The sequence below is a fragment of the Carassius gibelio genome, chromosome B11, assembly GCF_023724105.1.
Source record: "Carassius gibelio isolate Cgi1373 ecotype wild population from Czech Republic chromosome B11, carGib1.2-hapl.c, whole genome shotgun sequence".
NCBI classification, from domain to species: Eukaryota; Metazoa; Chordata; class Actinopteri; order Cypriniformes; family Cyprinidae; genus Carassius; species Carassius gibelio.
In genome coordinates this window covers 25392912-25416204 of record NC_068406.1, presented here as the reverse complement: position 1 = coordinate 25416204, position 23293 = coordinate 25392912, and the positions used below count along the sequence as shown (strand labels likewise).

General features: G+C 40.7%; 1 protein-coding gene across 3 annotated transcripts in view; it reads right to left on the bottom strand.

Moving 5' to 3' along the window:
* Window positions 1–8607: 8607 nt before the first annotated feature.
* The window catches only part of LOC127968534 (filamin A-interacting protein 1-like), a 36964-nt gene continuing 22278 nt past the window's right edge, over window positions 8608–23293 (bottom strand). For 2 of the 3 annotated variants that reach the window (XM_052569814.1, XM_052569813.1), the window contains 2 exons: window positions 13397–16202; window positions 8608–9084 (listed from right to left, as the gene is read on the bottom strand). In XM_052569814.1, coding sequence (XP_052425774.1) covers window positions 8923–9084; window positions 13397–16202 — 2968 coding nt within the window. In that variant the 3' untranslated portion in view covers window positions 8608–8922. Of the gene's footprint in view, window positions 9085–13048; window positions 16203–18767; window positions 18828–23293 lie in introns of those variants that run through there. The other variant, XM_052569815.1, reaches the window with a different exon arrangement.

The window sequence follows — 23293 nt, the reverse complement described above, 5'->3', positions numbered from 1 at the left end:
GGTTCCATTCGAACAATCCGAAAGGAGTGCAAAATGCGGTCTTGGGCTTGTCTCTCTCAGTGACGGGGACCTGATTGTACCCACTAGCCAAGTCCATAGTGGAAAACCAGCAGGCCCCCGTCAAAGAGTCCAACGACTCCTCGATGCGTGGCAAAGGAAAGGCGTCCTTCCGGGTCTTTGCGTTCAACTGACGGTAGTCTACGCACATCCGCAGACTACCGTCTTTCTTTTTAACAAGGACAATTGGGGATGCATATGGGCTACAGCTCTCCCTTATAACGTTAGCCTCCAACAGCTGATTGATGTGAGACTTCACCACTTCGTATTCTGAAGGAGGTATACGCCTATACCGCTGCCGGATGGGAACGCTATCTAGCAGGGGAATGTCATGTGAGATCAAGCCGGTACATCCTAAATCACCCTCATGAGTGGAAAACACAGACTGGAACCGGTAAAGCAGGTCCCTTACCTGACCCTGTTCTGCTTCTGACAACACCGACAAGTCGAGTGCATCAATTTGTTCTTTAACACCGGAGATCACTTCACAATCTGGGGAGCCCACGGTGGCCGCTACAGACCGGACCTCACTAACTCCTGATGGCAAACTAACCACACAAACATGATTTAGTGTACCAAGGACAGTGTTAGCATAGAGAAACACATCAGTGGTTCCCACATTTACTACAGGTAAATAAACAGTACCTCGTGTAATCTGCACCAGTACAGGAGAAGCCAACAGACCAGCTGGCAACCCAGACTCTGGGGGTTCAAAAAGAACAGTGCTCTTGACATATTGTTCGGAACAAGTTGCTGCCACAAACTTCACCATGCCACCTGGGATACGACATGGTCTCCGCCCTCGCACTCTAACTCTTCCTGAACGTACCACAGGAGACTGATTATCAACTCGACGGCAATATTGCAGTGCCTGAAAAACAGAATTTGGGACATCTATGGTTGAAAGTGAATCAAACAGGGCCGGTCCATGCTGTCCAAAAAGCCCCTGGTAGCATCGACTGAGAACATTCATTCCCAGAACACCTGGGACCCTTGTACACAAGCCACCAGGAGGATCCCGTACAACAAGCACACCACATCCTGTAATCACTTGACCACACAATTCAATGCTCAATTCCATATAACCAATATAGGGGATTGAAAGACCATTAGCAGCTCTAAGCTGCAACCACTGGCACGATTTAAGTCGATCCTGCCCCCATGGTTCGAAATGTTTCCGAAAACAACTCTCAGTAATTGTAGTTACCATTGAACCAGTATCAACCAGAGAGGGCACTCGAACTCCGCCAATTAAAACATCAAGGTGTGGGCATGACGACATTAAATGCGACATATTTAAGATGTTTGAGCCAGTTACCTCCCCACCCGTGCTATGGCCCTGAAGCACGGTGGGGGCTAGTTTTCCGACGTTGCTGATGGGCTAGGCTGTCTAACTCCAGTTCTTAGCGGGATGGAGTGTGAGGGGAGCTGAGGGCGAGAAGTGACACGTTCCTCATCGCAATCTCTGGCAAAATGACCAGGCTTTTGGCACCTTCTACAGATAACTAGTCCCTGACGGGAAGATTGACCCCGCAACGGAGGAGCTTGCAAACGGGCAAAACTTTGTGTAAGTTTAGTCAACTGTGCTTGCTGGCCTTTAAGCATATCCCTCAACTCGGCCAACTCCGAATTCCCAGGTGACCTACTCACCCCAACAAATGGGTCCCCTTGCACCCCATATTGAATCCCATGAGCTGATGGAACAGAATGACTTCGGGCCCTTGTGCTTCCTGGCATACCCTCCCGCTCCCATCTAAGGGCTTCGCTACGCACCTCCAGCAAAGTTAACGTAGGTTGACGACGTATCAACTGCTTTAATTCACGACGGAGGGCGCTATCAAAAACATGTTCAACGAATTGGTCCCGTAGTAAAACATGTGAATTTGGCATACCATGAGGTGATCGTTGTTTCACTTGCTCAAGGAGACCCATCAGGACAAGGGAGAACTCCAACAGGCTCTCACCCTCCTGCTGCTTTCTTGAGAAAAAGGCCTCCTGCAAAGAAACATACGACTGCGAGCAACCATACAATTCCCGCAAAGCCGAAATAATTTGATCTGGGTCTTTACGTTCTACTTCTGGGCGGTACTTTATCTCTTCCCTTGCCTCCCCTTCTAAGTGGTCAAATAAATAAAACGCCTTATCTGTATCGGAAAGGTAACGGACACGCATACAAGCCTGGGCCTCCTCAACCCACTCTTCAATACTAAGCCCGACCCTGCCATTAAATTTTGGGCACTTTCGGTCTCGTGGTACAAAAACAAATCGTTCTGGTCTAATAACATCAACATTACTGGGTTGTGATGGAATGGAAGGCCCAGGAACAGGAGCAGAGGAGTCACTGGGACCTAGGGGTACAGAAATGCGCTCCTGACGCAACCTCTCATTGTCTGCTCTTAACTGGGCAATCATATCCCTTAATTCTTGTAATTCCTCTTCCATACTCTAACTGCAGAAGCACTTACCAGTGAAAGATGAAAATAGGCCCGCGATCAGGGCTGGGTTTAATACAAGACGTGCACTGCTGTTCTGCTGCCGCACCTCACAAAGGAGAAATCACTCCTGCAATACTCAAACAGGAGAATAAAGAAAAAAAACAAAAAAAAAAAACAACTGTATGTACATCCACGTCTTGGTCAAATGTGGAACACCCTGCCGACTACGCCAAAGTGTGGCGGGGCGGTGAAGGGCAAAAACTGACACTGATATACAATTAAAATTAGAGCAGACTACGCCACCCCGTTTCAGTGAACGGGGAAATTTATACCCAAAATAGCACACAGGTTCGTTACCACTGAACACCAGAGACGTGGATATAAATACAACAATGCCTTTATTTCACAATAATTAATTAAAATGTAGAACTATTAACCAAACAAAAAGAAAAGAAACAAGAAACTTTCCGGCTGAGGTTTACCAGTAGGGCAGCTAGCTGAACAGAGAGTACCCGAAGACACACCACTCACCCAAATACGCCCCACACAAACACTCACGCCACACCACACACTAAGTGAGGGAGACACAAATATCAATGGCAAAAACACGGTGAAAGAAACACCACCACCACAGGGCCAAGACAGCTAGCTTCCCTCACTGGGGGCCTTCAACTCCTGAAATAAACAAAAAAAGGGAAATGTAAAAAAAACACAATTAGTTTAACTCACATTCAGTCTAACAACTTGCAATAGAATAAGTTCACACCACGAAGGGGAACAACAATGGACAATTCACTGGCCACAAGGGTCAAAGAGATGGAAATACTCAACTAGGTTCATACCAAAAGCTCATGAACCTAGACATGCCATAAAGCAGCAAGTTGTTAAAGAGAACAAAACCAAAAATAAATAAAGCAAACAACACAATTGAAAACAGCAGACTTCAAATTAAATCACAGAAAATACAAAAAAACACAAGTTAACAAACTTAAAGCTGAAAGGAGCTTTCAGCAAAAAGAGAAAAGAAACTCAAATCAACATTAAACCAAACAAACACGTTGCTGGTGGCAACTGATGAAACGAAGCAGGCACCGTTAAGGGTACATCCTGCCTTAAATGACAGCTCGGACTAGCCACCCTCCACCTAAGCCACCAGCAGGAGCGTGTAAAACAAAACAAACAAATCCAGGAAGTAATAATCACATACAGTCACAGTCGTAAAAATAGCAGCAGAACAAAACAGTGCAGTCTTGACACTGTCTAAGGAGCATTTGCCCTGCAGTCCACAATAACGAAGTGCTCACGAGCAGAGGCACTAAAATGGACAAAAAAAAGTTAATAAATAAAGACACCACCCCAATAATGCTCAAAAGGACTAAATATACATACCCAGAAGTAGATCGTCAAACACACAGGTTCAGCTACTCACAGCTTTATCCGTACTCTGCGAACTTCAAATACGCAGGCGTTCTAGTGCACGCACACACTTGAGTGAAGGACAGCCGGTACCCAACAGCAACGTCGTACCAATCGTGACCATAACCTGGCTATAAACCAATGTACACACTCAAATAGTGCACAGACACTAGCAGCAACGTTAGCCAAACAGCAAGATACATACCTCCCGCGAGCTGCGCGCACACACAATGATTGTACGATGCGTACCCAGGTGACAAACTGCGCCTTAAATACACCCGGAGCAGCAGCCAATAAGCTGTCACACCTGTCATTCAGTGGAAAACCACGTTTAATAGGGCGGTACCTAGACTGCCCTACTACACATACACACTTCACTTTTACACTTTTTGTAAAAGCTTGATGAAGAGAGCGCAAGTTGCTGCAGCTGCGAGGAGGACAGTGATGCACGCCCACAGGAGTGATTGACAGTTCGCGGCACTGTTTACAAAAAAATAAGTTTAAGCTCATTAGCGTTAGTGTTACAGAAAGGTCTGATTTACTCACTGTTACAACAGTCATAGTTTTTTTTTTTACAATGACATTTGAGTTCATGATTTTAATATTGTTGTTTCTTGTGGCAGACTAAAGGGTAATGACAGACGGTTGATCTTTGAATAAAAATATGTTTAGTTAATGTTTGAAATTCATTATCTTTTATACGAAGTCTAATATCATAATATCATCATCATAATATCATAATATCATCAGGTTATATTTTCAAAATCCTTTTGCACATTTTATTTATGTTCAGTATCTCTTTCTAGCTCAAGCAAATCCACAAACTAATAAAATGATTTATTATTTTTTATAAGGTCGTCTGTTGACTGCTGTATATAAAACCCCTTCAATATAGTTGTTGTTACCTCAGGGGATGAGGGGAGTCATCAAAAAAAAAAAAAAAAACTATATATATAGGCTATAATAGAGTACCGGCAACTCTTTTGGGCCACTTAAAGCACTTATCAAACCTGACCATTGTTGGGCAGTAACTAGTTACATTTAACTAAATTACGTATTTAATTGCAAAATAAATGTAGCTGTAATCTGTTAATGTAATGTAAACTGTAAATTACAGTTAATTATGATATTGTTAATGATTACAAAGGGAGTTACATTTGAATATTGTCACACATATACATATAAAATATGAGACACCAATGTTTCCGGAGCTGAAGACACAGAATATGACACATGCTTATTCCATAACTGTTTTATTTCCTATTTTGGTTTACATAAATTATTATTTATTTATTTTATTTTAAGGTTAACTGCCTTTTTTCCAAGGCATTGTTAGATGCCAATGTTTCCTGTCATAGCTATGCAAAGATTTGATTTCAAAAACAGTATCATAGCTAAACTATATTAAACTATATCTTATGATTTTAAATCTGTATTTAACCTAAAAAAGATTGCAAAGTTTTACTTATGTTTTTAGAGCTGCTAAAGTCCTATTTTGAGTTGGTTGTACTTTACAATCTTAATTCAAGTGAAGAAGGATTCTGAAATCTGAGAGTAATCAGTGTTGAGTACCACTGTATCATTAACCCTGCCTGCTTTAAATGATTCAAAATAATAAAATTTTGAAAACAATAGAAATTTAGAAAAGTAATCAAAAAGTAATCAAATGTAATCAGTTACATTACTCAAAGTCACTTGAAACAGTGACACTACATATTACATTTTAAATAAGGTAATTTGTAATTTCCAAAGTAACCTTCCCAACACTGGACCTGACACCTTACAACTCACACGAAGATAGTTGACAAAATCAAACTAATATAAACTCATATTGGATTTTAAAGGGTATTTTTGCCGAAAACAAAATCCTAAAAAAAAAAAAAAAAAAAAAAAAAAAAACACTAATAATAACAGATGCAAAATAAAAAACAATTGTTTTGATTTGCAGATTGATATATTTTTTTTACTATGTAGTTTTGAATACATTGTAAAATAAAGTTAATGTTAAATTAATAACTTTATTTTCTGGAAAAAGAAAATAGGAGTAACTTCTGTAATGAAAAATGTCATTAAATCAGGAGTCTGTTTTCAGCATTTAAACATCAAAATCATGATGCCTTTCAATAATATAATTGAACACAGCTACAATTAGGTTTATGCATGAATGAAGAAAATATGTTTGCATCCCAGGAGCTCTACTAGAATGTTATAGAGTGAATGAAAAGGAAAACATGAAGAAAAGAAAGTGAAAAATAACACGGGTAAGACAAATAAATTAATTATTTTAATTTACGTATTAAACTGTTTATTTGTGCTATATAAATAAACTTGTATTGTATAAAATGTTGGCAAGCCGACAAGAAAAGTTATTTAGGAAATAAATTATTTTAGTTATTGCATTTAAGACTGCTATACTACATAGAGCTCTAATAAAAAAGTAATATAGCCACTCTGGAGATAGGATCCAAGCAGCTGTCGATCAAATGAGCACATGCCCGAATGACGTCACTTTAGGGCACGTGCATGTATCCATGGCAACCAGGGCCGGCTTTACCGACAGGCGACACTTGCGGCCGCCTGGGGCGCCATCTGCTGGACGGGGCACAAAATTTAAAAAAAAAGTTAATTAAATGTATCGTATTATGAAAGCTGCGCACACGCAGTACACTTTTACTGTGCACTGTCCACACACTGCTTGTATTTGTCCATTTCTTTTACTAGATTTACAATCCTAAAAAACGACTGAGTCACTCTGACAGGCAGCATTTTTTATGTTCAGTTCTTTCTAGCTCAAGAAAATCCATAAACTAATAAAAGGATTTATTATTAAAGTCGCCTGTTGACTGCTGTATATAAAAGCCCTTCAATATAGTTGTTGTTACCTCAGGGGATGAGGGGAGTCATCAAAAAAAAATAAAAAAAATATTGCCTATCATAGAGTACAGGCACCTCTTTTGGGACACTTAAACCACTGATTTGAGTCAGTTTGGGGTTCGCGAATCATAGCTGTATATGGATAGGCATTTTTAACTAATTTAGCAGCTAGTTCTAATTACGTATAGCATGTTTTTTTTGTTTTAAAGATGTGCCTTTTAACAGTATCAAGTATATTGAAAAACTAAACAATTCGTGCCTAAAAAGTGCAGGCATCTAGGCTAATGTAAAGTTACATGATGAAGTCATACTAGTGCGCGTGTGCATTATTCGGTGAATTCAAATGCATTTATGAATGCATGCGAATGATCACAAGATTCAAGATATGGGGGTTAGAAAATGTATACATTTATATAATTTTATGTAGTTAATCAATATCACACGAAGAGTGCCATTTCAGTTTTTCTCCAAAAATCAGCATGATTAAAATGTGATATTGGGTTACTACAAACAATAATTTAATTACAAATACAAAATGTTGCAGAATAATGTAATATATGAATGAATAATAACCTAAAGAACCTTTGTGCCAAAAGGGTTCTTGTCATTATAGAACCTTTTTAGCATAAAAGGTTCTTTGCAGTTGAGTAAAGAACCCTATAGAACCCCAATTAACCCTTTTTTGTAAGAGTGTACAGACTGAACAAAATTAAGCATTGCTTGGTGTGAAGAGTGGACCATGGGAAACGGAACAAGGCCGGTGGAGAGTGATTGGAAATGAAGACACCTGAGACACTCACCGGTGTAATAATGTAAAACTCCATAATCACGAGAAGAAGGAGGCTGGAACCTGGGGACAATCAATCAAAGACTTTAAAGACAAAACACAAATAAAAACCAAACACGAAATAAAGCCCAGGCCTGGTCCTCTCTCTCCTTCACTGTAGTCGCTCCTCCGTGGGTCTCGAGACCAGTGAGTGTCACAGGTGTCACTCATTTCCCAATCACTCCACTGGCCTCGCTCCATTCCCAAATCTCTCGCCCCGCCCCACTCATCACGCTTGGTAATTGGCCAACAAAGTATTGATAGTTGAGTAAATATTGTCATACTAACAGTTGTGTGAAGTTTTGGTTAATTGTAATCCATTACACACTTTTTTTATCAAAGTTTTCTGATATTATCAAGACGAATTTGTTCTGACAGTTCAACTCTGAGTTCTTGTCATATTTTATTACCATTTTATAAACTTGTGATAATGTAAGAAATGTTGAATATGTCTGAATACATTTTGGTTTGACTGTTAATTTATTTTTTACAGTGAAGACTATGCAGTGCTAGTTTACATTTCATTATTTTTTCTGTACCTGGATACCTACAAACATGACACAACTTAAACATTGTGCAAATAGCACAAATAAATAAATAGTTAGAACATATAAATTAAACAATTTGGTACAGCCTGCACGGGGCAGCAAACCCCAGCTACGGCCCTGCCCAAAAACACTGCTGAAGAGCGGAGCAACTTTCTGTTTGGAGCAGGGCGCGCGATCTGCACTCATTCATCACCAGGCCCCGCCCACAGCTTTTACAGCACGGGCGGGGCTTCCATTTACTGCGCTCTGATTGGTTCACTGCTGTGAGACGTGATTCTGATTGGTTAGACGTCAGTGCTGTGCTGTAGAAGCCCTGGATCGACTAATCAGTGAGTTTAAGGCTTTCATTGGAGTTTAATTTCATTTAAAATCTCTACATCCATTTAAAAAGTCTGTCGGCTAATCACTAATTTAATGTAATGATGATCGATAATTGGGTTTTAATCAGACGTGCAATATATAAAAAGTATTTTATTAACATCCAGATCTCATACATCAAAAATACTTCATATGACAAGTCCGTGCATTATTGATTGCTCTACACTGAATCAAACCATAACAGAGATTACTTTCAGTTTAATGAGTGCAATAGATACATTTTGTCAAAAGAAAAAAAGAAAGAGCACCATAGACTGAAAGATGAGTGATGGGTTTCTTAACAGTGTCGTTGAGTCTAGAGTCTCATCACAGCACCAGAAGTGATCAACATTAAACACAATAAACATAAATGTCTTTCCTATGGGTCAAACTGCTGTGGACGCTTCAATCATGATTTGGTAGGCTGGTTCATCAGGTTCAGGTTGTTAGACACACATTTCCCAGAGTTCAGTGGGGTTTGCACAGAGATGTTTGACCCTTTCGCTGCACTGAAGCCTTTGGGTTTGGGAATCCTGGTGGGTCCAGGACGCCGGAATGATTCCAGAGGCATCTGTCAGGAGCCAAAGAGAAAGATATCAGTCAGATAAACACTGGACAATATGCCATTGTGTGCCAGATTGTATAGATAAACCCTCCTGTTACTCTTCTGTGTTTGTGCTCAAATTGATCCACATGGTTTCCATTCAACTTGCCAAAAATCAACACTGAAGACTTACGTAAACATAAAAAATCTTTACTTTTGTCTAGCTGCACAGACATAAAGCAGAATTGGGATTCTTTCTATTTTTTTTCAGTGCCATAACAGTCTAGTAATTGAGATCCAAAAAACTAATATCCAAAAGCAACCTTTGTTTGACAGTTTTGACTGTGAAACACAAAAAACTAAATTTTCCTTGGATGATTCAGAAGACGACTCTCAAATTTCAGCAACCTTTGAGTCGTGTTTTATATTTTAGTGTTTTGTTAGCTACAATAAAGGATTTCTGAATCTTTAGTCTTGAAGACAAATGAGTCTCTTAGACCCCAAAACTACGGTGGCCGAGAGAGCTCAACACACTGCAACTTAAGAAAACACATGCAAATTGAAAAAACATCAGCAAATGAAGAAAACATCTTCATCAGTTTGACAACCCAAGTGTTGCAAATCATCACAACACATGCTGCAAATAGCACTGACCACAATGGAAATGCTTTGAGGAAACCTCAAAAAGTGTCGGACCGGGCTTGGGTTTGCTTATCGTGCGGTAGCTACTGGTCAGTGGAGTTGTTGGTGAACTGAAAGGTGAGGGGATTTTTTCATGGTGTTTTTTAAATTGATTCCTTTATCTTTTGGATTAAGCTGAATAATTACATGATTAAATGTAAAACATTACTTAAGATGGCTAACTTTAATATTCTCAACTAAATATAATTTGAAGGTTAATGAAAATAAATTTGCAATGCTTCATTAATTGTTTCTTAATGTGCATGTGTTGTGAAGTATTTGCAGCGCGTTTCGTTGTATGCATGTGTTGTGATGATTTGAAACACTTGTGTTGTCAAACTGATGAAGACGTTTTCTTTACTTGCTGATGTTTTTTATATTTGCATGTGTTAAGTTGCAGCGTGTTGAGCTCTCTCGGCCACCGTACAAAACCATCTCTGTGACCAAATTTGTACAGCCTCTCTAAAATACATCTATGTGTCTAAACTTAGCATGTACATTCATGACCTTAAATAAAATATATACACCAAATTTCAAGAAGAAATAAACAGTTTAACTGGTATTTCAATATATAATTTTACCTGTAACAAAAAAGTCATAAGAAAATGTGTACGGCCTTTCGAAAACACATTTTTGTGTCAACACTTTGCATGAATGTTCATGAACCTAAATCATACGATTTCACCAAATTGTAAGACTAAATAAAAAATGTAACGTTATTTCAAGCAAATCAAATGCGAGTCAAACGTGTGTGGTGCTGAGATGACCAGAAGGTGGCGCTCTCAAACTCAGAACAGCACTAGTTGATGGACACACAAGGCTTCATGCTCTTTCACCAACATGCACTTGAAATTTCTGTCTAAGAAGACTTCAGAAAATGTTTTGCTTTGCTTTTCACATCATCTTTTCACCTATAAAGAAAAATCCAGTTGGCTATAGCTGAGAAACATCTGACATGAGCCTGTGGAAGGAGAATGATGAATGTGTTTGAGAAACATGTGGATGTGAGATGTTTGTGAGCTACAGAGTGTTTCTGCAGTCATCTGTGAGTGTCTCCTGGGGTTTGTGTGACGAATCTAATTCCCTCACAATCAGCACAAACACTCAGCCAGAGAGTGATGTCAGTGCAGAAGAAAGCATGTCACCTGCACTTCTGCAAATGCATTTCTCTACAGTAAACAAAAAATGTGTTCTGAGAATGTTTGGCTAACGTTCACATTTAGTGAACATTCAAAACATGTCGTTTTGTGAAAGTGTGTAAAAACAAAAAATTTTCTTGGTTATGTTGCAACATTAAGTTAAACATTAAACGATTAATCGTGATTAACACAGTACACATACATATGTTTTGTGCTAACGTTTTAAGAACTTTATTAAATACCAGACAACTTTGAATAAACGTTTCAATTAATGTTTCTGAAAGAATGTTTGTTCATAACTTTAAGGCTCCTTGCACACTGAATCCGATATATTTGTATGCGTTTTTTCATATTTGTCATCCTAAAAATTCGTCACACACAGAAACCAAAATTCGATTCAAAGTTCACTTCAGAATGTCAGTGGCTCGGTTTGATGCTTTGATGTTTTTCTAGAGCCACATAAACTGAATGTAAATGAATTGTTTTATGACGGAGGAAAGTTTCAGAGTGACACAACGTGAGGTTTTATTTATTTTTTAACATTCAGAAATTTTCAGACTTGGCACCTTGCCAGAACTTTCCAAGAAGGTCCCCTGTTTGCTGGGTTGGTTCTAGTGTGTCAGAATCAGTGCAGTGACTTCTGCTGTGTATTTGGAGATGTTTGCAGGGAACTTTCTAAACGAGCTCCTTCAAAACCAAACCAACTGCCTGCAGGTTTACGTCACACATGAAAAATGTTCAAATGTGGGTCACGCTGTGCTCTGGGCTCGGGTAACACAGCAGAAACCCATGCGGCTCGAGTCAGAGGGCACGTAATGACATAATGACCGCTAATTAAAAGTGTGGTACGAGCAGGAGCTTCCAGAGACGAGCGGCTGCAGCTGCTGTCACCATAGAAACTAAACAAGGCTTTGTTTGGGCTTCAGAGGGAACTGCCTCTAAACAATAGAGTTCTGCTGAAGGAACTCGCAGGAATAGTTTTATTGTTTAACGCTTGCCTGTTACGATGTCTGAGTTTCGTAAACATTAACGAAAGCCTAAGCTGGTTTATTGGTCTTAGCAAGCTTAGGTTTGGTGGTTTCTGAAGGCTTTTGCACTCTTGTCAGATGAAAACTCACCTAAGGCCAGTGCATCCCCCTGCGCTGGTTTAACTTTTAATTGTACATGCTAGTTAGGTCAGTGTATAAATATATTATCAGACATCATCGAATCACATGAAAAGCACCTCTCAATGATTCCTTCAGTCCCATCTCGGTAACAAGGTTCACGTCATCTCTAGTGCACATACTGCATCGATTCAAGCTAAACGAGTGCGTGTGTGTGTGAATGTGATTCACTAACAGGGCTGATGAGACATCGTCTCGCTTCATAATCACAGCTGTTCCCAAGCCCTCCATGAACAGCAGTTTGTTTAGCCAGAAAACCAGAGGATACACACTCCAGACAGCACAAATTCCAGCCTGAATCAATTTAACGCTTGGTATAGTCCATGTACACGAGTGCTCACTGTGTGTGTGTGTGTGTGTGTGTGTGTGTGTGTGTGTGAGCCGATTCATTAAAGGGAATGTATCTATACCATGCTGTAATGTTACTGTGTTTCTTTGATAATATGCTACTGCCAAAAAAACGTGTCATCTTTTATGACCAGTGCATGCAAACTCATCATGTTAATGCTTTAACTTTCTATGCACTGCAGAGCTTTAATGTTGTTGTTTTTTGGAGTCAAATCTCATGCAGCGGCGAGCGGCCATGCATTTCCATGATATCATAAGAGAAGACTGTAGATTCTCTCAGTGAGAGCGGATGACGGTGGTGTTTTGGACTGGGCCAGTAACTATGACATCAAACAATGAACTGAACTCATGCAGACACGTTCTCAACCTATTCGTACCTGATGTTAGGTTTTCCCTCACAACTCTGCTCATTTTATGAACGGACTTGGTTGATTTAGTGGTTAAATGTTTAATGTTCAGTTTTTGTTTTGTTTAATCATGCAATCATAAACATCTCCCTGCTCCGGTGTGCATGTGTATCTCTATCATATATAACTATCTAAAAAAATATATAAATTCTGCCATTTTTTACATTCTCATTTTAATTATTAACAATAAAAAAAACACAAACCCAACATAAAATGTGAGTGGAAAATAGAAAATAAACCAAAAATACAATTGTACATCAATCAGTGAACTTTAATGGTACAGGATTATTTGCTATCTAGCAAAAACAGTAAGTGCACTTAACCTCAAAGTAAAGTGAAAAAGCACAAATGCTCGTGTTCTCGTTATGTGTCGTTTTCTCTGCTTTCATTTAACATTTCATGCACATAAACATCTCAGTATTAATAAAACAGAATCAAACCAACAGCAGACCCTACAGTTGCATTGGTTAGCCGCTACTGCGGTCAGATCTGAGGGTCTGGAGAGGATCATGGTGCCAGGGGTCGAAGACTGAGGAGATCAGGGGAGGGTCACTAATCAAACACTAGTAAGTCTGGGTCAGTCACAGATATTACTTACTGTAATTTGTGAGGGTCGTGAGATTGGACTGGATGTGGGCTTTATCACGATGCTGCTTGTGATTTTGTTGTTTCCTTTGGCTGGAGTGCCACTGGTTAGCACAGGGATCCTTTGCTCCGGCCCGAGGGAGTAATACGGGATGGATTTGGCTGTGGTGTTTACAGCTTGAATATAGGGGCTCCCTAAGTGAATATGGATTTTATTGTCGTCAGTGGTAATGACATTCGGACCTGAGCTGTTGGACCTTTGCAGTTGCCAGCTGTTCTGCCTTTCCGGGCTCACACGGAAAACCGTATGACCTCCCACAAGCTCTATCGGCTCCAACCGGTCAGGGCTTCCGGTGGTAACGGACACAATCTGAATGGGCGACATGGCTCGGTCCGGGGTCACCGATCCGCAGGACTCCGAAGCTAGAGTTTGTGAATAGGCTGCCATGGTGAGCGGCGACATGGAGCGATCAGGCGTGCCTGGGGTGCATGGACTCTCTGGAGGAGGAGGAGAACCCTTGGGCTTGTTGGAAGGTGAGATTGGTGAGTTCTGGAGGATCGTAATGCGCTGTTTTGGAGGGGCGCCGCTTGTCGGGATGACCGCTGTGCTTGTATAGGACTGGGCGTTCTCTGTGGTGGGACTCGTGATCTCAAGAGTTGCCATGTTGTGCCCGTGGTCAGGGGTCACTTTGATATGGAGGGGTTGTCCAGGACTGTGTGCAAGGAACAGGTCTCCCTGTTGAACATGATTACCGTTCTGTCTCGGTTGTGTCATGCCATTTATTGGATGCTGGATTTCTCTAGTCTTAAGAAAAGGGCCTCTGACTCTTCTCATGTTGTTGTTAAGATTGTTGACATTGTTCATGTGTGAAGGAGTGCATTTTGTGAGGTTGATCTCATTGTAATTAACCTCATCCTCCGGATCACTCTCCACATATAACTTTCCGTTGACCATGGCACGTTCCAATGGTACAAGGTTCTTGTAATTTGGGGATAGGCTGTCTGTTGGGTCCGTCTGCACCTCCTTTGTGGAGACTTGGAGATCTGAGAAACGTCTTCCGTTCATGCCCGGCCTTAGACTCTTACTGAAGCGGCGGTATCTCTCGAGTTCTCGTGTAAGGGTCTCCATCTCTCTGGCCAGTTCTTTGTTCCTGACCTCTTGCTGGGTGAGTTTTCTCTGTAGGGTCGTGTGGTCTGTGTTCAAGCGGCAGATGGATTCCTCTGTGCCCATGTACTCATGGATCTTCTCTTTGAGGGCTTCGACCTCTCTAGTAAGATGGCTGGATTTGGCCTCTTCCTCTTTCAGACGTTTATACAGTATATGCTCTTGGTTGGATTCCTCTTTCTCAGCCAACTGGAACTTGGACAGTTCCTTCCTGGAGATCTCCAGCTCCTCCATCAAGGCTTTTGCTCGTTCCTTTTCATTGGAATATCTCTTTTCCAGGGATTCAAACTCATCTTCAGTTTTCAATAGATCACCCTCAACCACCTTCACCTCCTTTAACTTCCTCCTGAGGCGTTCCACTTCCTGGGTCAAATCTTTCACTTTGTTGTCTTCTTGTTGGTAATGGTAAGGAACGGGGCTCTTTGTGAGCTCCTCTTTGGCCTTGTTCTTCAATAATTCTCTTTCCACTGCTTCCAGTGACTGAAGCCGCTTTTTCATCATGCTGACCTTGGACTGAAGGTCACTGTTTTTCTCTTCTTCCACTTTCAGCTTAGTTTTGAGCTCGTCCCTCTCTCTAGTGGCAAAACACATCTTCTCCTCCAGTTCGGCCTTTGACCGCAGAGCTCTCTTGCTCTCTTCGATCAGTTTTTCAGTGACAGTGTTGACTTTGTCTTGTTCTGCCTGCAGTTTGCCAGTGCTGTTTTGCACTTTGTCCTCCATCAGCTTTAACTTTTCGGCCATGGCTTTTCTCTCATCCACCAGCATGACAGTCAGTGTTTTCAGTTTTGTCAGATCCTCTTTCAGCGACAGCTCCATCTTCTCCAAATGAACCTCGGTAGCTTCAAGCTCTTTGATTCTGACTCTCAGCACATCTAGTTCATTGGACATGTGTTTAGTCATGGTCCGCTCTTTCTCTAGGTTGCTTTTCAGTGAATTGCACTCCTGCTTACTCTTCCCAAAGGCGTCTTCTAGCTTTTCAAGGTCCATGATTCTGTGATTCAACTTGTCCACCTCTGCTTTCAAGCTACGGCTCTGGTTTGACTCCTTCTCCAGCTTTCTGTTGAGGTCCCTGCACATGTCCTCCATCTTGATCAACTCTTCATCCTTTCCCTCCATTTCAAGCACTCGTTTCCTCAACTCCTCCACCTCTGATACTAGGCTGGAGTTACCGCACTCCCCTCGGCTCATTTTATCCCGCAGCTCCTGCAGTTCTTCCTCCGCTCTGTGCAGGGTCTTGTTGGTTTCTTCCAGCTCATCTAGCTGTCGGCTGAGGGCGGAGAGCTTCTGCCGCAGCTGTCTGTTCTGGGCATCTTCACTGGTCAGTTTGGCAGTCATGGCTTCCAGTTCTTGGTGGAAATGGCAGGCCTGGTTGCGCAGCTCCTCCTCCAAGCGAAGGACTTTGTTCTCCTCTTCTTGCAGCCGGGTTTGGGTGGAGCTCAGCTCCTCTTGGGCTTGAGTGGCAGTATTCTGGAGTTCCTGGACCTTCGTTGTTTGTTGGGTCAGCTGCTTTGCTAGCCGCTGCTGTTCGTCAACCACTAGCAGGGCAAAAGACTTTAGCTTGGTCAGCTCGTCCTTCAGATTTGTGACTTTTTTATTGTTCTCTTCCTCTTTTCTCTCCTGGTATGCCTTTTCCTGATCAATGAGCTGTTTCAGTCTGGAAAGAGATAAGAACATTTGGAAATACTGTTAATTTGAGACCTGGGAATTCTCAAAACATGACAATTTTTTTGCATAGACTTTAGAAACATTTAGGCTTAAAGTGAAAGTTAACTAGACTGCTATTCAACTGGGGACCTTCATGTCCATGTTTGTGCATGCCATATGAGGAAATATGGAGGAAATTAAAACCCGTTGACTAAAAGTGGGGCAGTGTGTGTTCCAGAGGTACAAATTGAGGCAGAAAGTGGGGTCATGGTGGCTGGCATGAGTTTCCCTGCTCCCAAATGCTGCCAGCGGTGGACGGTGTTTGGACTACAGGACATTAATATAAGGCACATTAGAGTGGAAATGGAAAAAGTCTCTTAATAAGGGGGTTCCTCTGTCTCTCCCCCCACACCCATGAACACCACCACCTTCCCTCAGTGGTTTTATATTTTAAGGAATTCCCCCTCCTCCAAAGACCATTACTGGCTATGTAAACAAAACCTCTTTCAGAGGCTCCTAACCAGCAGTGGACAAGGATGATGTCAGCGCTACGAGGCGTATGAAACCACCTCATACAGAAGTGTGTCTGCATGCTTCCATGTGTGTGTCACTCATACGTGGCTTCAGCCATTGAAAGGTAATGGAAAATATTCAGAAGATGAAAATAAAATAAGAGAGATCAAATTTAAATGAAATTGTATTCTAAAAATACAGTATTATAATTACAGTGCAGTGTCGTACTAAACATGAACCAAAGCACCAGTGTTTGATGAGATTACAGCACTGGTTTACACAACATTGATAAAGCATTCAGCCGGCAGTCCTAAAGCAATATCTGTGGTGTTCCTCTTGCACTGGGACTTCATTAAGCATTTGTGGTTCTCCATTAACAGAAGAAAATGGCCCAAAAAAAGCTGAAGTGTGTAAAACTGAAACTCTGTTGTACTAATTGCTCACAAATTTTGTAGTGATCCAAAAATCATACTCCCAAACCCTTGTTTTTTTATTTTATTTTTAGCAATCTGAACAACCTCAAACTCCGACCTTATGCTACATTTCTTTGTGATTCAACACCATGATAGGTTTATGCAATCACTGCATCACATTTTACATATTAACCACCCTAAACAGTGTGCGAGATCACAGCCAGTGTGCTCTAAAAATAAAGCACACTGAAAACAGTATTCTAAACATGCCTGGATACTATACTATTTCCAGTGCATTTCAAAGTATGCATGTGTACTGAAAGTATATACCTTTACTGTAGTAGAAATATGTGAAATGAGACACAAGCTATGATTCCCAGCAGCCTCCCAGGTGGAAATGACACGTTTTCTGTCATCACGTAAACACATTTGCTCTGGGACTCTCATTTATTCAATCCTCTAACACAGATTCTGGATTAAACCGTGTACAGACAACTATGTGATCGATATGAAGACATGGCGCTGATTGGAAAGCAAAAGGGATCCTGAGCACATCAGAATGCAGCAGCGTGAGCGTATGACGGCCTAAAAGTAGCTCAGGAAATCAGGAAGCATCCATTAAAGAGAAAAGCTCCTTCCCTTCCCAGTTTTAACCTTGGACCGCCCGATCGACTTGGACTCACTCCCAAGAGCCCAGATTTTTTTACAGAGAAAAGTGAGGAAAAACCTATGCCATGGAAAAAAAGTCTTGGAAAAGCCTGCGAGAAGGATTTAAACGTCAGTAATAAGGGTGTGTGAAATCTCAAGATGATCTGAGAGAACATGCAAAACACTCGACTAGATTTCGGTTTTGAACATTATGAATGTTTTGTGTGTCGTGGCATTTGTGCATTTCTGTGATATACGTGAAAATGCATAAAAACGAATGCCACGGAGCTCTCACCAAACAGAATTTTTGCCTTTAAATGCCAATCATTAAACAGCTTTTTAGTAATCGTCTTTAAAGCATTATAGGACAAAAGACTCGTGTCCAGCAGAGTGCAGCAGATCAGACACGGATCTGCTCGTACAGTGTTTAATACTCAGAAACAGCAAACTAAACATGCATTAAAGGACTAAGCAGTTTACAAAAACACTTAAAAAGTGTACACAGTGAAGTTCAGAAATGACTTTTCTAGAAACAGCAGATACTTGCACTGGACAGTAACTGTGCTGGAGATAATAACTGTATGTAAGCCGAGTTAATAACAGGACTGACGCGAATGACAGAACGTAACTGGAACATATTCATCTAACAATTATAACCTTGTCCTTTTCCAAAACCTGCTCATTTTATTCATTTACTATTGACTAGCATGAAATTAAGACCAAACATCTCCATCATCTGCAGGATGGAGGAACATGCAGTGATTCTGCCAACATGTGAACACCTTTATAACTTTATAAAGACATGAAACAATGGACTGAACGATCATAATCATCCCAACACTCACTCAGAGCTGCTCATGTCGACTTTAAACAACATCAGATTTGAACATTTTGAATCCACTAGCTCATTTAAAGTTAAATTTTCTTAAATTATCAATTTGATATCAAAGACCATCTACACGCAGTTTGTGCATGCGTGTGTGTGTGTGTGTGTGTTGTACCTGGTCAGTGCTGCTGAGCCGCTGCTGCTGGTGTTCAGTGTGTCAGTGATCTGAACATTCCATGCTCTGAAACTCAACAATGAGACGGACTGAAGACGCCTATGAGAGCATGACATCATCAGCACGCCCTTATATGGAGCCTCTCACAGCAATGAGCTCATGCATGTGTGTGTGTGTGTGTGTTACAGGGCAGAGTGTGTGATTAATGTGTTAAATATCTGTAGTCTGTATGTCAGTTCTCTGGAAGGCAGCGCATGTGTGTGTGAGATGAGAAACTTTCTTTGGATTACATTTCCTTCTGGTTTTCCTCACTTGAAGTCATTAATTCACCCAAAGGGAGAAAAATGTACTAACATTTATAAAACACAGAGAAACATCCGTGTGTGTGTGTGTGTGTGTGTGTGTGTGTGTGTGTGTGTGTGTGTGTGCGTGCGTGACAGACAGAGATCAAATGTAGCCAAAATGTTCAGTTAATTAGTTGTTACATAAGTTTTGTTTCATAATTCTTGCTAGCACTTTATAGTAAGGTTTCCTTAGTTAACGCAATCAATTAAAAATACTCATGCAGTTAACGTTAATTTTAACACTTACTAATGCATTTTTGAGATCCAATGTATCTGTTGAGTTTATTCAATGCACTGTTAACTAAAAGGAACATGGACAGTTTATAATTTAACCAAAAATATAAACATCATCAGAGTTTTATAAATAATGTAAAAATACATTGTTAGATCATGTTAACTAAGGCATTAATCTTAACTAATGACACCTTACTGTAAAGTGTTACTTTTAATGGACAACTGCATATAATCTATACTGTTCTATCATTTTATATTGTTTAAATCGTATTTCTGCTGATTAGTTGATCTTAAGATGTTTTCTACATTGTTTTAATGTTTTGAAAATACAGAAAGTGCAAATTTTAACACTATTTGAAAGAAATAAAAGAGCGTCAATATTAAATTTCTTTAAATCATCAATTAACTCATGGACTTTTAACCTTCTGTCTGTAACGAGTCAACTTGATCTTTCTGAATCTGAATCCAGACATGAAGTGAATCTCAGAAGAACATGGGCAGCTCGTAAGTGACCTAGCAAACTATGTTTATGATGTAATACCCATGTCATTATACACATTTGTGTCCTCATAAACCATATCTTCAAGAACACACACACACACACACACACTCACACACACACACTAGTATTCCTATCATTGTGGGTTCATTCCATAGGTGTAATTGTTTTTTTACTGTACAAACTGTATTTTCCACCCTACACCTAAACCTACCCCTCACACGAAACTACAGGCATTAGATTCTCAAAACACTTCATTCTGTGATTTATAAGCTTGTTTCCTCATGAGGACCTTGTAGGGACATTTGGTTCCTATAATGCAGGGAATACCAGTACACACAAACACACACACTTATCACTTTGGTTTCATTTATCTATGTCTCACACTCACACTTACACACATGCACTAAGTCTCATACACTCTTGCACACTTATGCACACTACACTTGCGTGCTCACATTCTCTTGCACACTTATGCCCTCACACACTCTCACACACTTAAACACTTGCACACTCGGCCTCTTGTGCACACTTATGCATGCACGCTCTCTCACACATTCTCTCTAACACTTAAACACTCTTACTTTCTCGCACACTCACACATTCAGACTCTCTCACACAATGAAGAGCATGAATTCTGAATATGGGTCACCATACTTGGGTCACATACTACTCTTGCACCCTCAAACAATCTGACTCTTGCACACACTTACACACTGGCACACACACACTCAGACTCTTTTGCACACATAAGCACTCACACTCTTTTACACTCTCACTCTCTCACACACACTCGAACTCTCTTGCACAATTACACACTCAGAATCTCTCACACACTCGGACTGTCTCGCACACTTACGCACTCACACTCTCTTGCGCACACTTTTGTTCCACACTCTCGCACACACACACACACACACACTCACTCTTACTCACACTCTCATCTGGAAGTCATCTGATGGCCTCAGCTCATGGTTTCAGGGCAACACAAACACATTGTCCACTGCTTGTGTAACATCCTCATTCCTCCACACAAACAACACAGATTCCTTAATTTAGAATCACAATCAGAGTGTCTGAGAGAGAGTGTGTGAGCCACATGTGTGTAAGATCAGCGAACGATGACGCAACGCTCACATCTGCTGTCAGGAGAGCTGGATTTATGCAACATCTCCAGATGAAGCTTCAGTGAAACAAACCTTTCATCTCACAAACATTAAACACCATCAAGTCACTTTCTAGCAGCTTCCTGTTTAAACTCTTTACCAACAGCTGATTAACTTCCAATCACAGTAAGACCAGGCGTCACCACATAGCAATGCTTTCTCAAATGAGTCCAGTCTCTGTACTGATACGTTTACTAACCACACACCAACACCGTCACTCAAATGACTACTGACTAAATGTGAAAAATCACAACTTATACTCAACTTACAGTACATTCATTAAAATCAACTGACTGTTGAGAACTTTTGAGACTTTTTGAGAATACCTTAATCTTGATTCTTGATTAGAACACAAGTGACTAATATTCATATGATATCAGCATGAAATGTAAATTCACCATCTGTTTTGTAAAAATGCTATAGACCTTCAATTGAACAACGGATGCTATTTCCGTTTACTTACACTGAATGCTCAGATGTGTGCACTGATATATCTGCTACACAAAATAAGTACAAAATAGCTAGTTATCATGAGATCATTTATACCATTCTTATATTTCATGTATAACGGCGCTCTGATAAAGCACTTAGAGACATAACAGCATGACTTTGAAAGCATATGAACTGCATTACAAACACATTTAGCTTGACCTGACAAACAAATCACTACATAGAGACAAGAATGAGATACTGAGGTTTCTCTAAACATCTGTACAACCAAAATGTGCTGTTCACCATGAAAAATAGACACCGCTGCAGTTAACAAGTAAAACGCACATAAACACTGGTGGTTTTGTAATACCAGCACTGAGACGTAATCAATCAAAACGTGAGGAAAGTCAAACAGGCTCAAGTAACCAAGTTTATCATTTCTGGAGCACATGAGATGGCCTGAGCCTCTGACCGTGTGTGTGTGTGTGTGTGTGTGTGTGTGTGTGTGTGTAAAGAAACAGCCAGATGTTTATATGGTTCTCGTGTCCTGCAGCTGATTACCTGAGAAGAATGACATCATAACTGAACCCATATGAGCTGATGATCTCACTGCGCAGGAGTGTGTGTGTGTGTGTGTTATCACCGCTGGCTGTTTTGACTGTCGTTCCAGTACAGTGTTGTTCAGTTTTTAATCTGAAACACAAATGTTTGTTTACAGCTGGAACGGAGGAACTGAATCCACAGTGAACGGATCCGTCTGATCGGATCTGGTCAAAGATTCTATCTTTTTAAAATAGATTAGAGTTCATTATAATTACAAACACATACCCCACTAACATCAAACTTACACTGGACACTAGACATCACACAGGACATTCCCAGATAAATACACACACAACACACACACGTGACCTTTGACCTCAGGCTGCCTGGTTCTGATTGGCTCTCAGGTTCAGCTCTGCAGGACTCATGGGTAATGAACACATGACATCATGTCCTCTGGCCTTCAGCTGATGAGCAGAACACGAGTTTCCTTACAGACAGAAAACCCCAAACCGTCTCACTCTGTGTTATAATGAATAATGGATGTCAACTCATCTGTTTGTCTTGTTCATTTGTCTTTTGTTTGCCGAAGATGCAGATCTCCAGTAACATTCAGACAATCTCAGTGCTTTAAGTGGCCCAAAAGAGGTGCCGGTACTCCATTATAGCCAATTTTTTCTTTTCTGTATTTTTTTTTTTTTTTTTTTTTTTTTTTTGATGACTCTCCTCATCCCCTGAGGTAACACCAACTATATTGAAGGGGTTTTATATACAGCAGTCAACAGGCGACCTTAATAATAAATCCTTTTATTAGTTTGTGGATTTGCTTGAGCTAGAAAAAACTACTGAACATAAATAAAATGTGCAAAAAGATTTTGAAAAAATACCCTTAGAAAGAGCTACTGCATTACTGCATTCAAACTTCCGAACTGATTCAAATGATTCGCGAACCGCTACGAACTCCCGAACTGATTCAAATGATTTGGATCCCCAAAATGACTCAAATGATTCGCGAACCCGCTACGAACTCCCGAACTGACTCAAATGATTCGCGAACCCGCTACGATCTCCCGAACTGACTCAAATGATTCGCGAACCCGCTACGATCTCCCGAACTGACTCAAATGATTCGCGAACCCGCTACGATCTCCCGAACTGACTCAAATGATTCGCGATCCCACTCCGACCTCCCGAACTGACTCAAATGATTCGCGAACCGCTACGAACTCCCGAACTGATTCAAATGATTTGGATCCCCAAAATGACTCAAATGATTCGCGAACCCGCTACGAACTCCCGAACTGACTC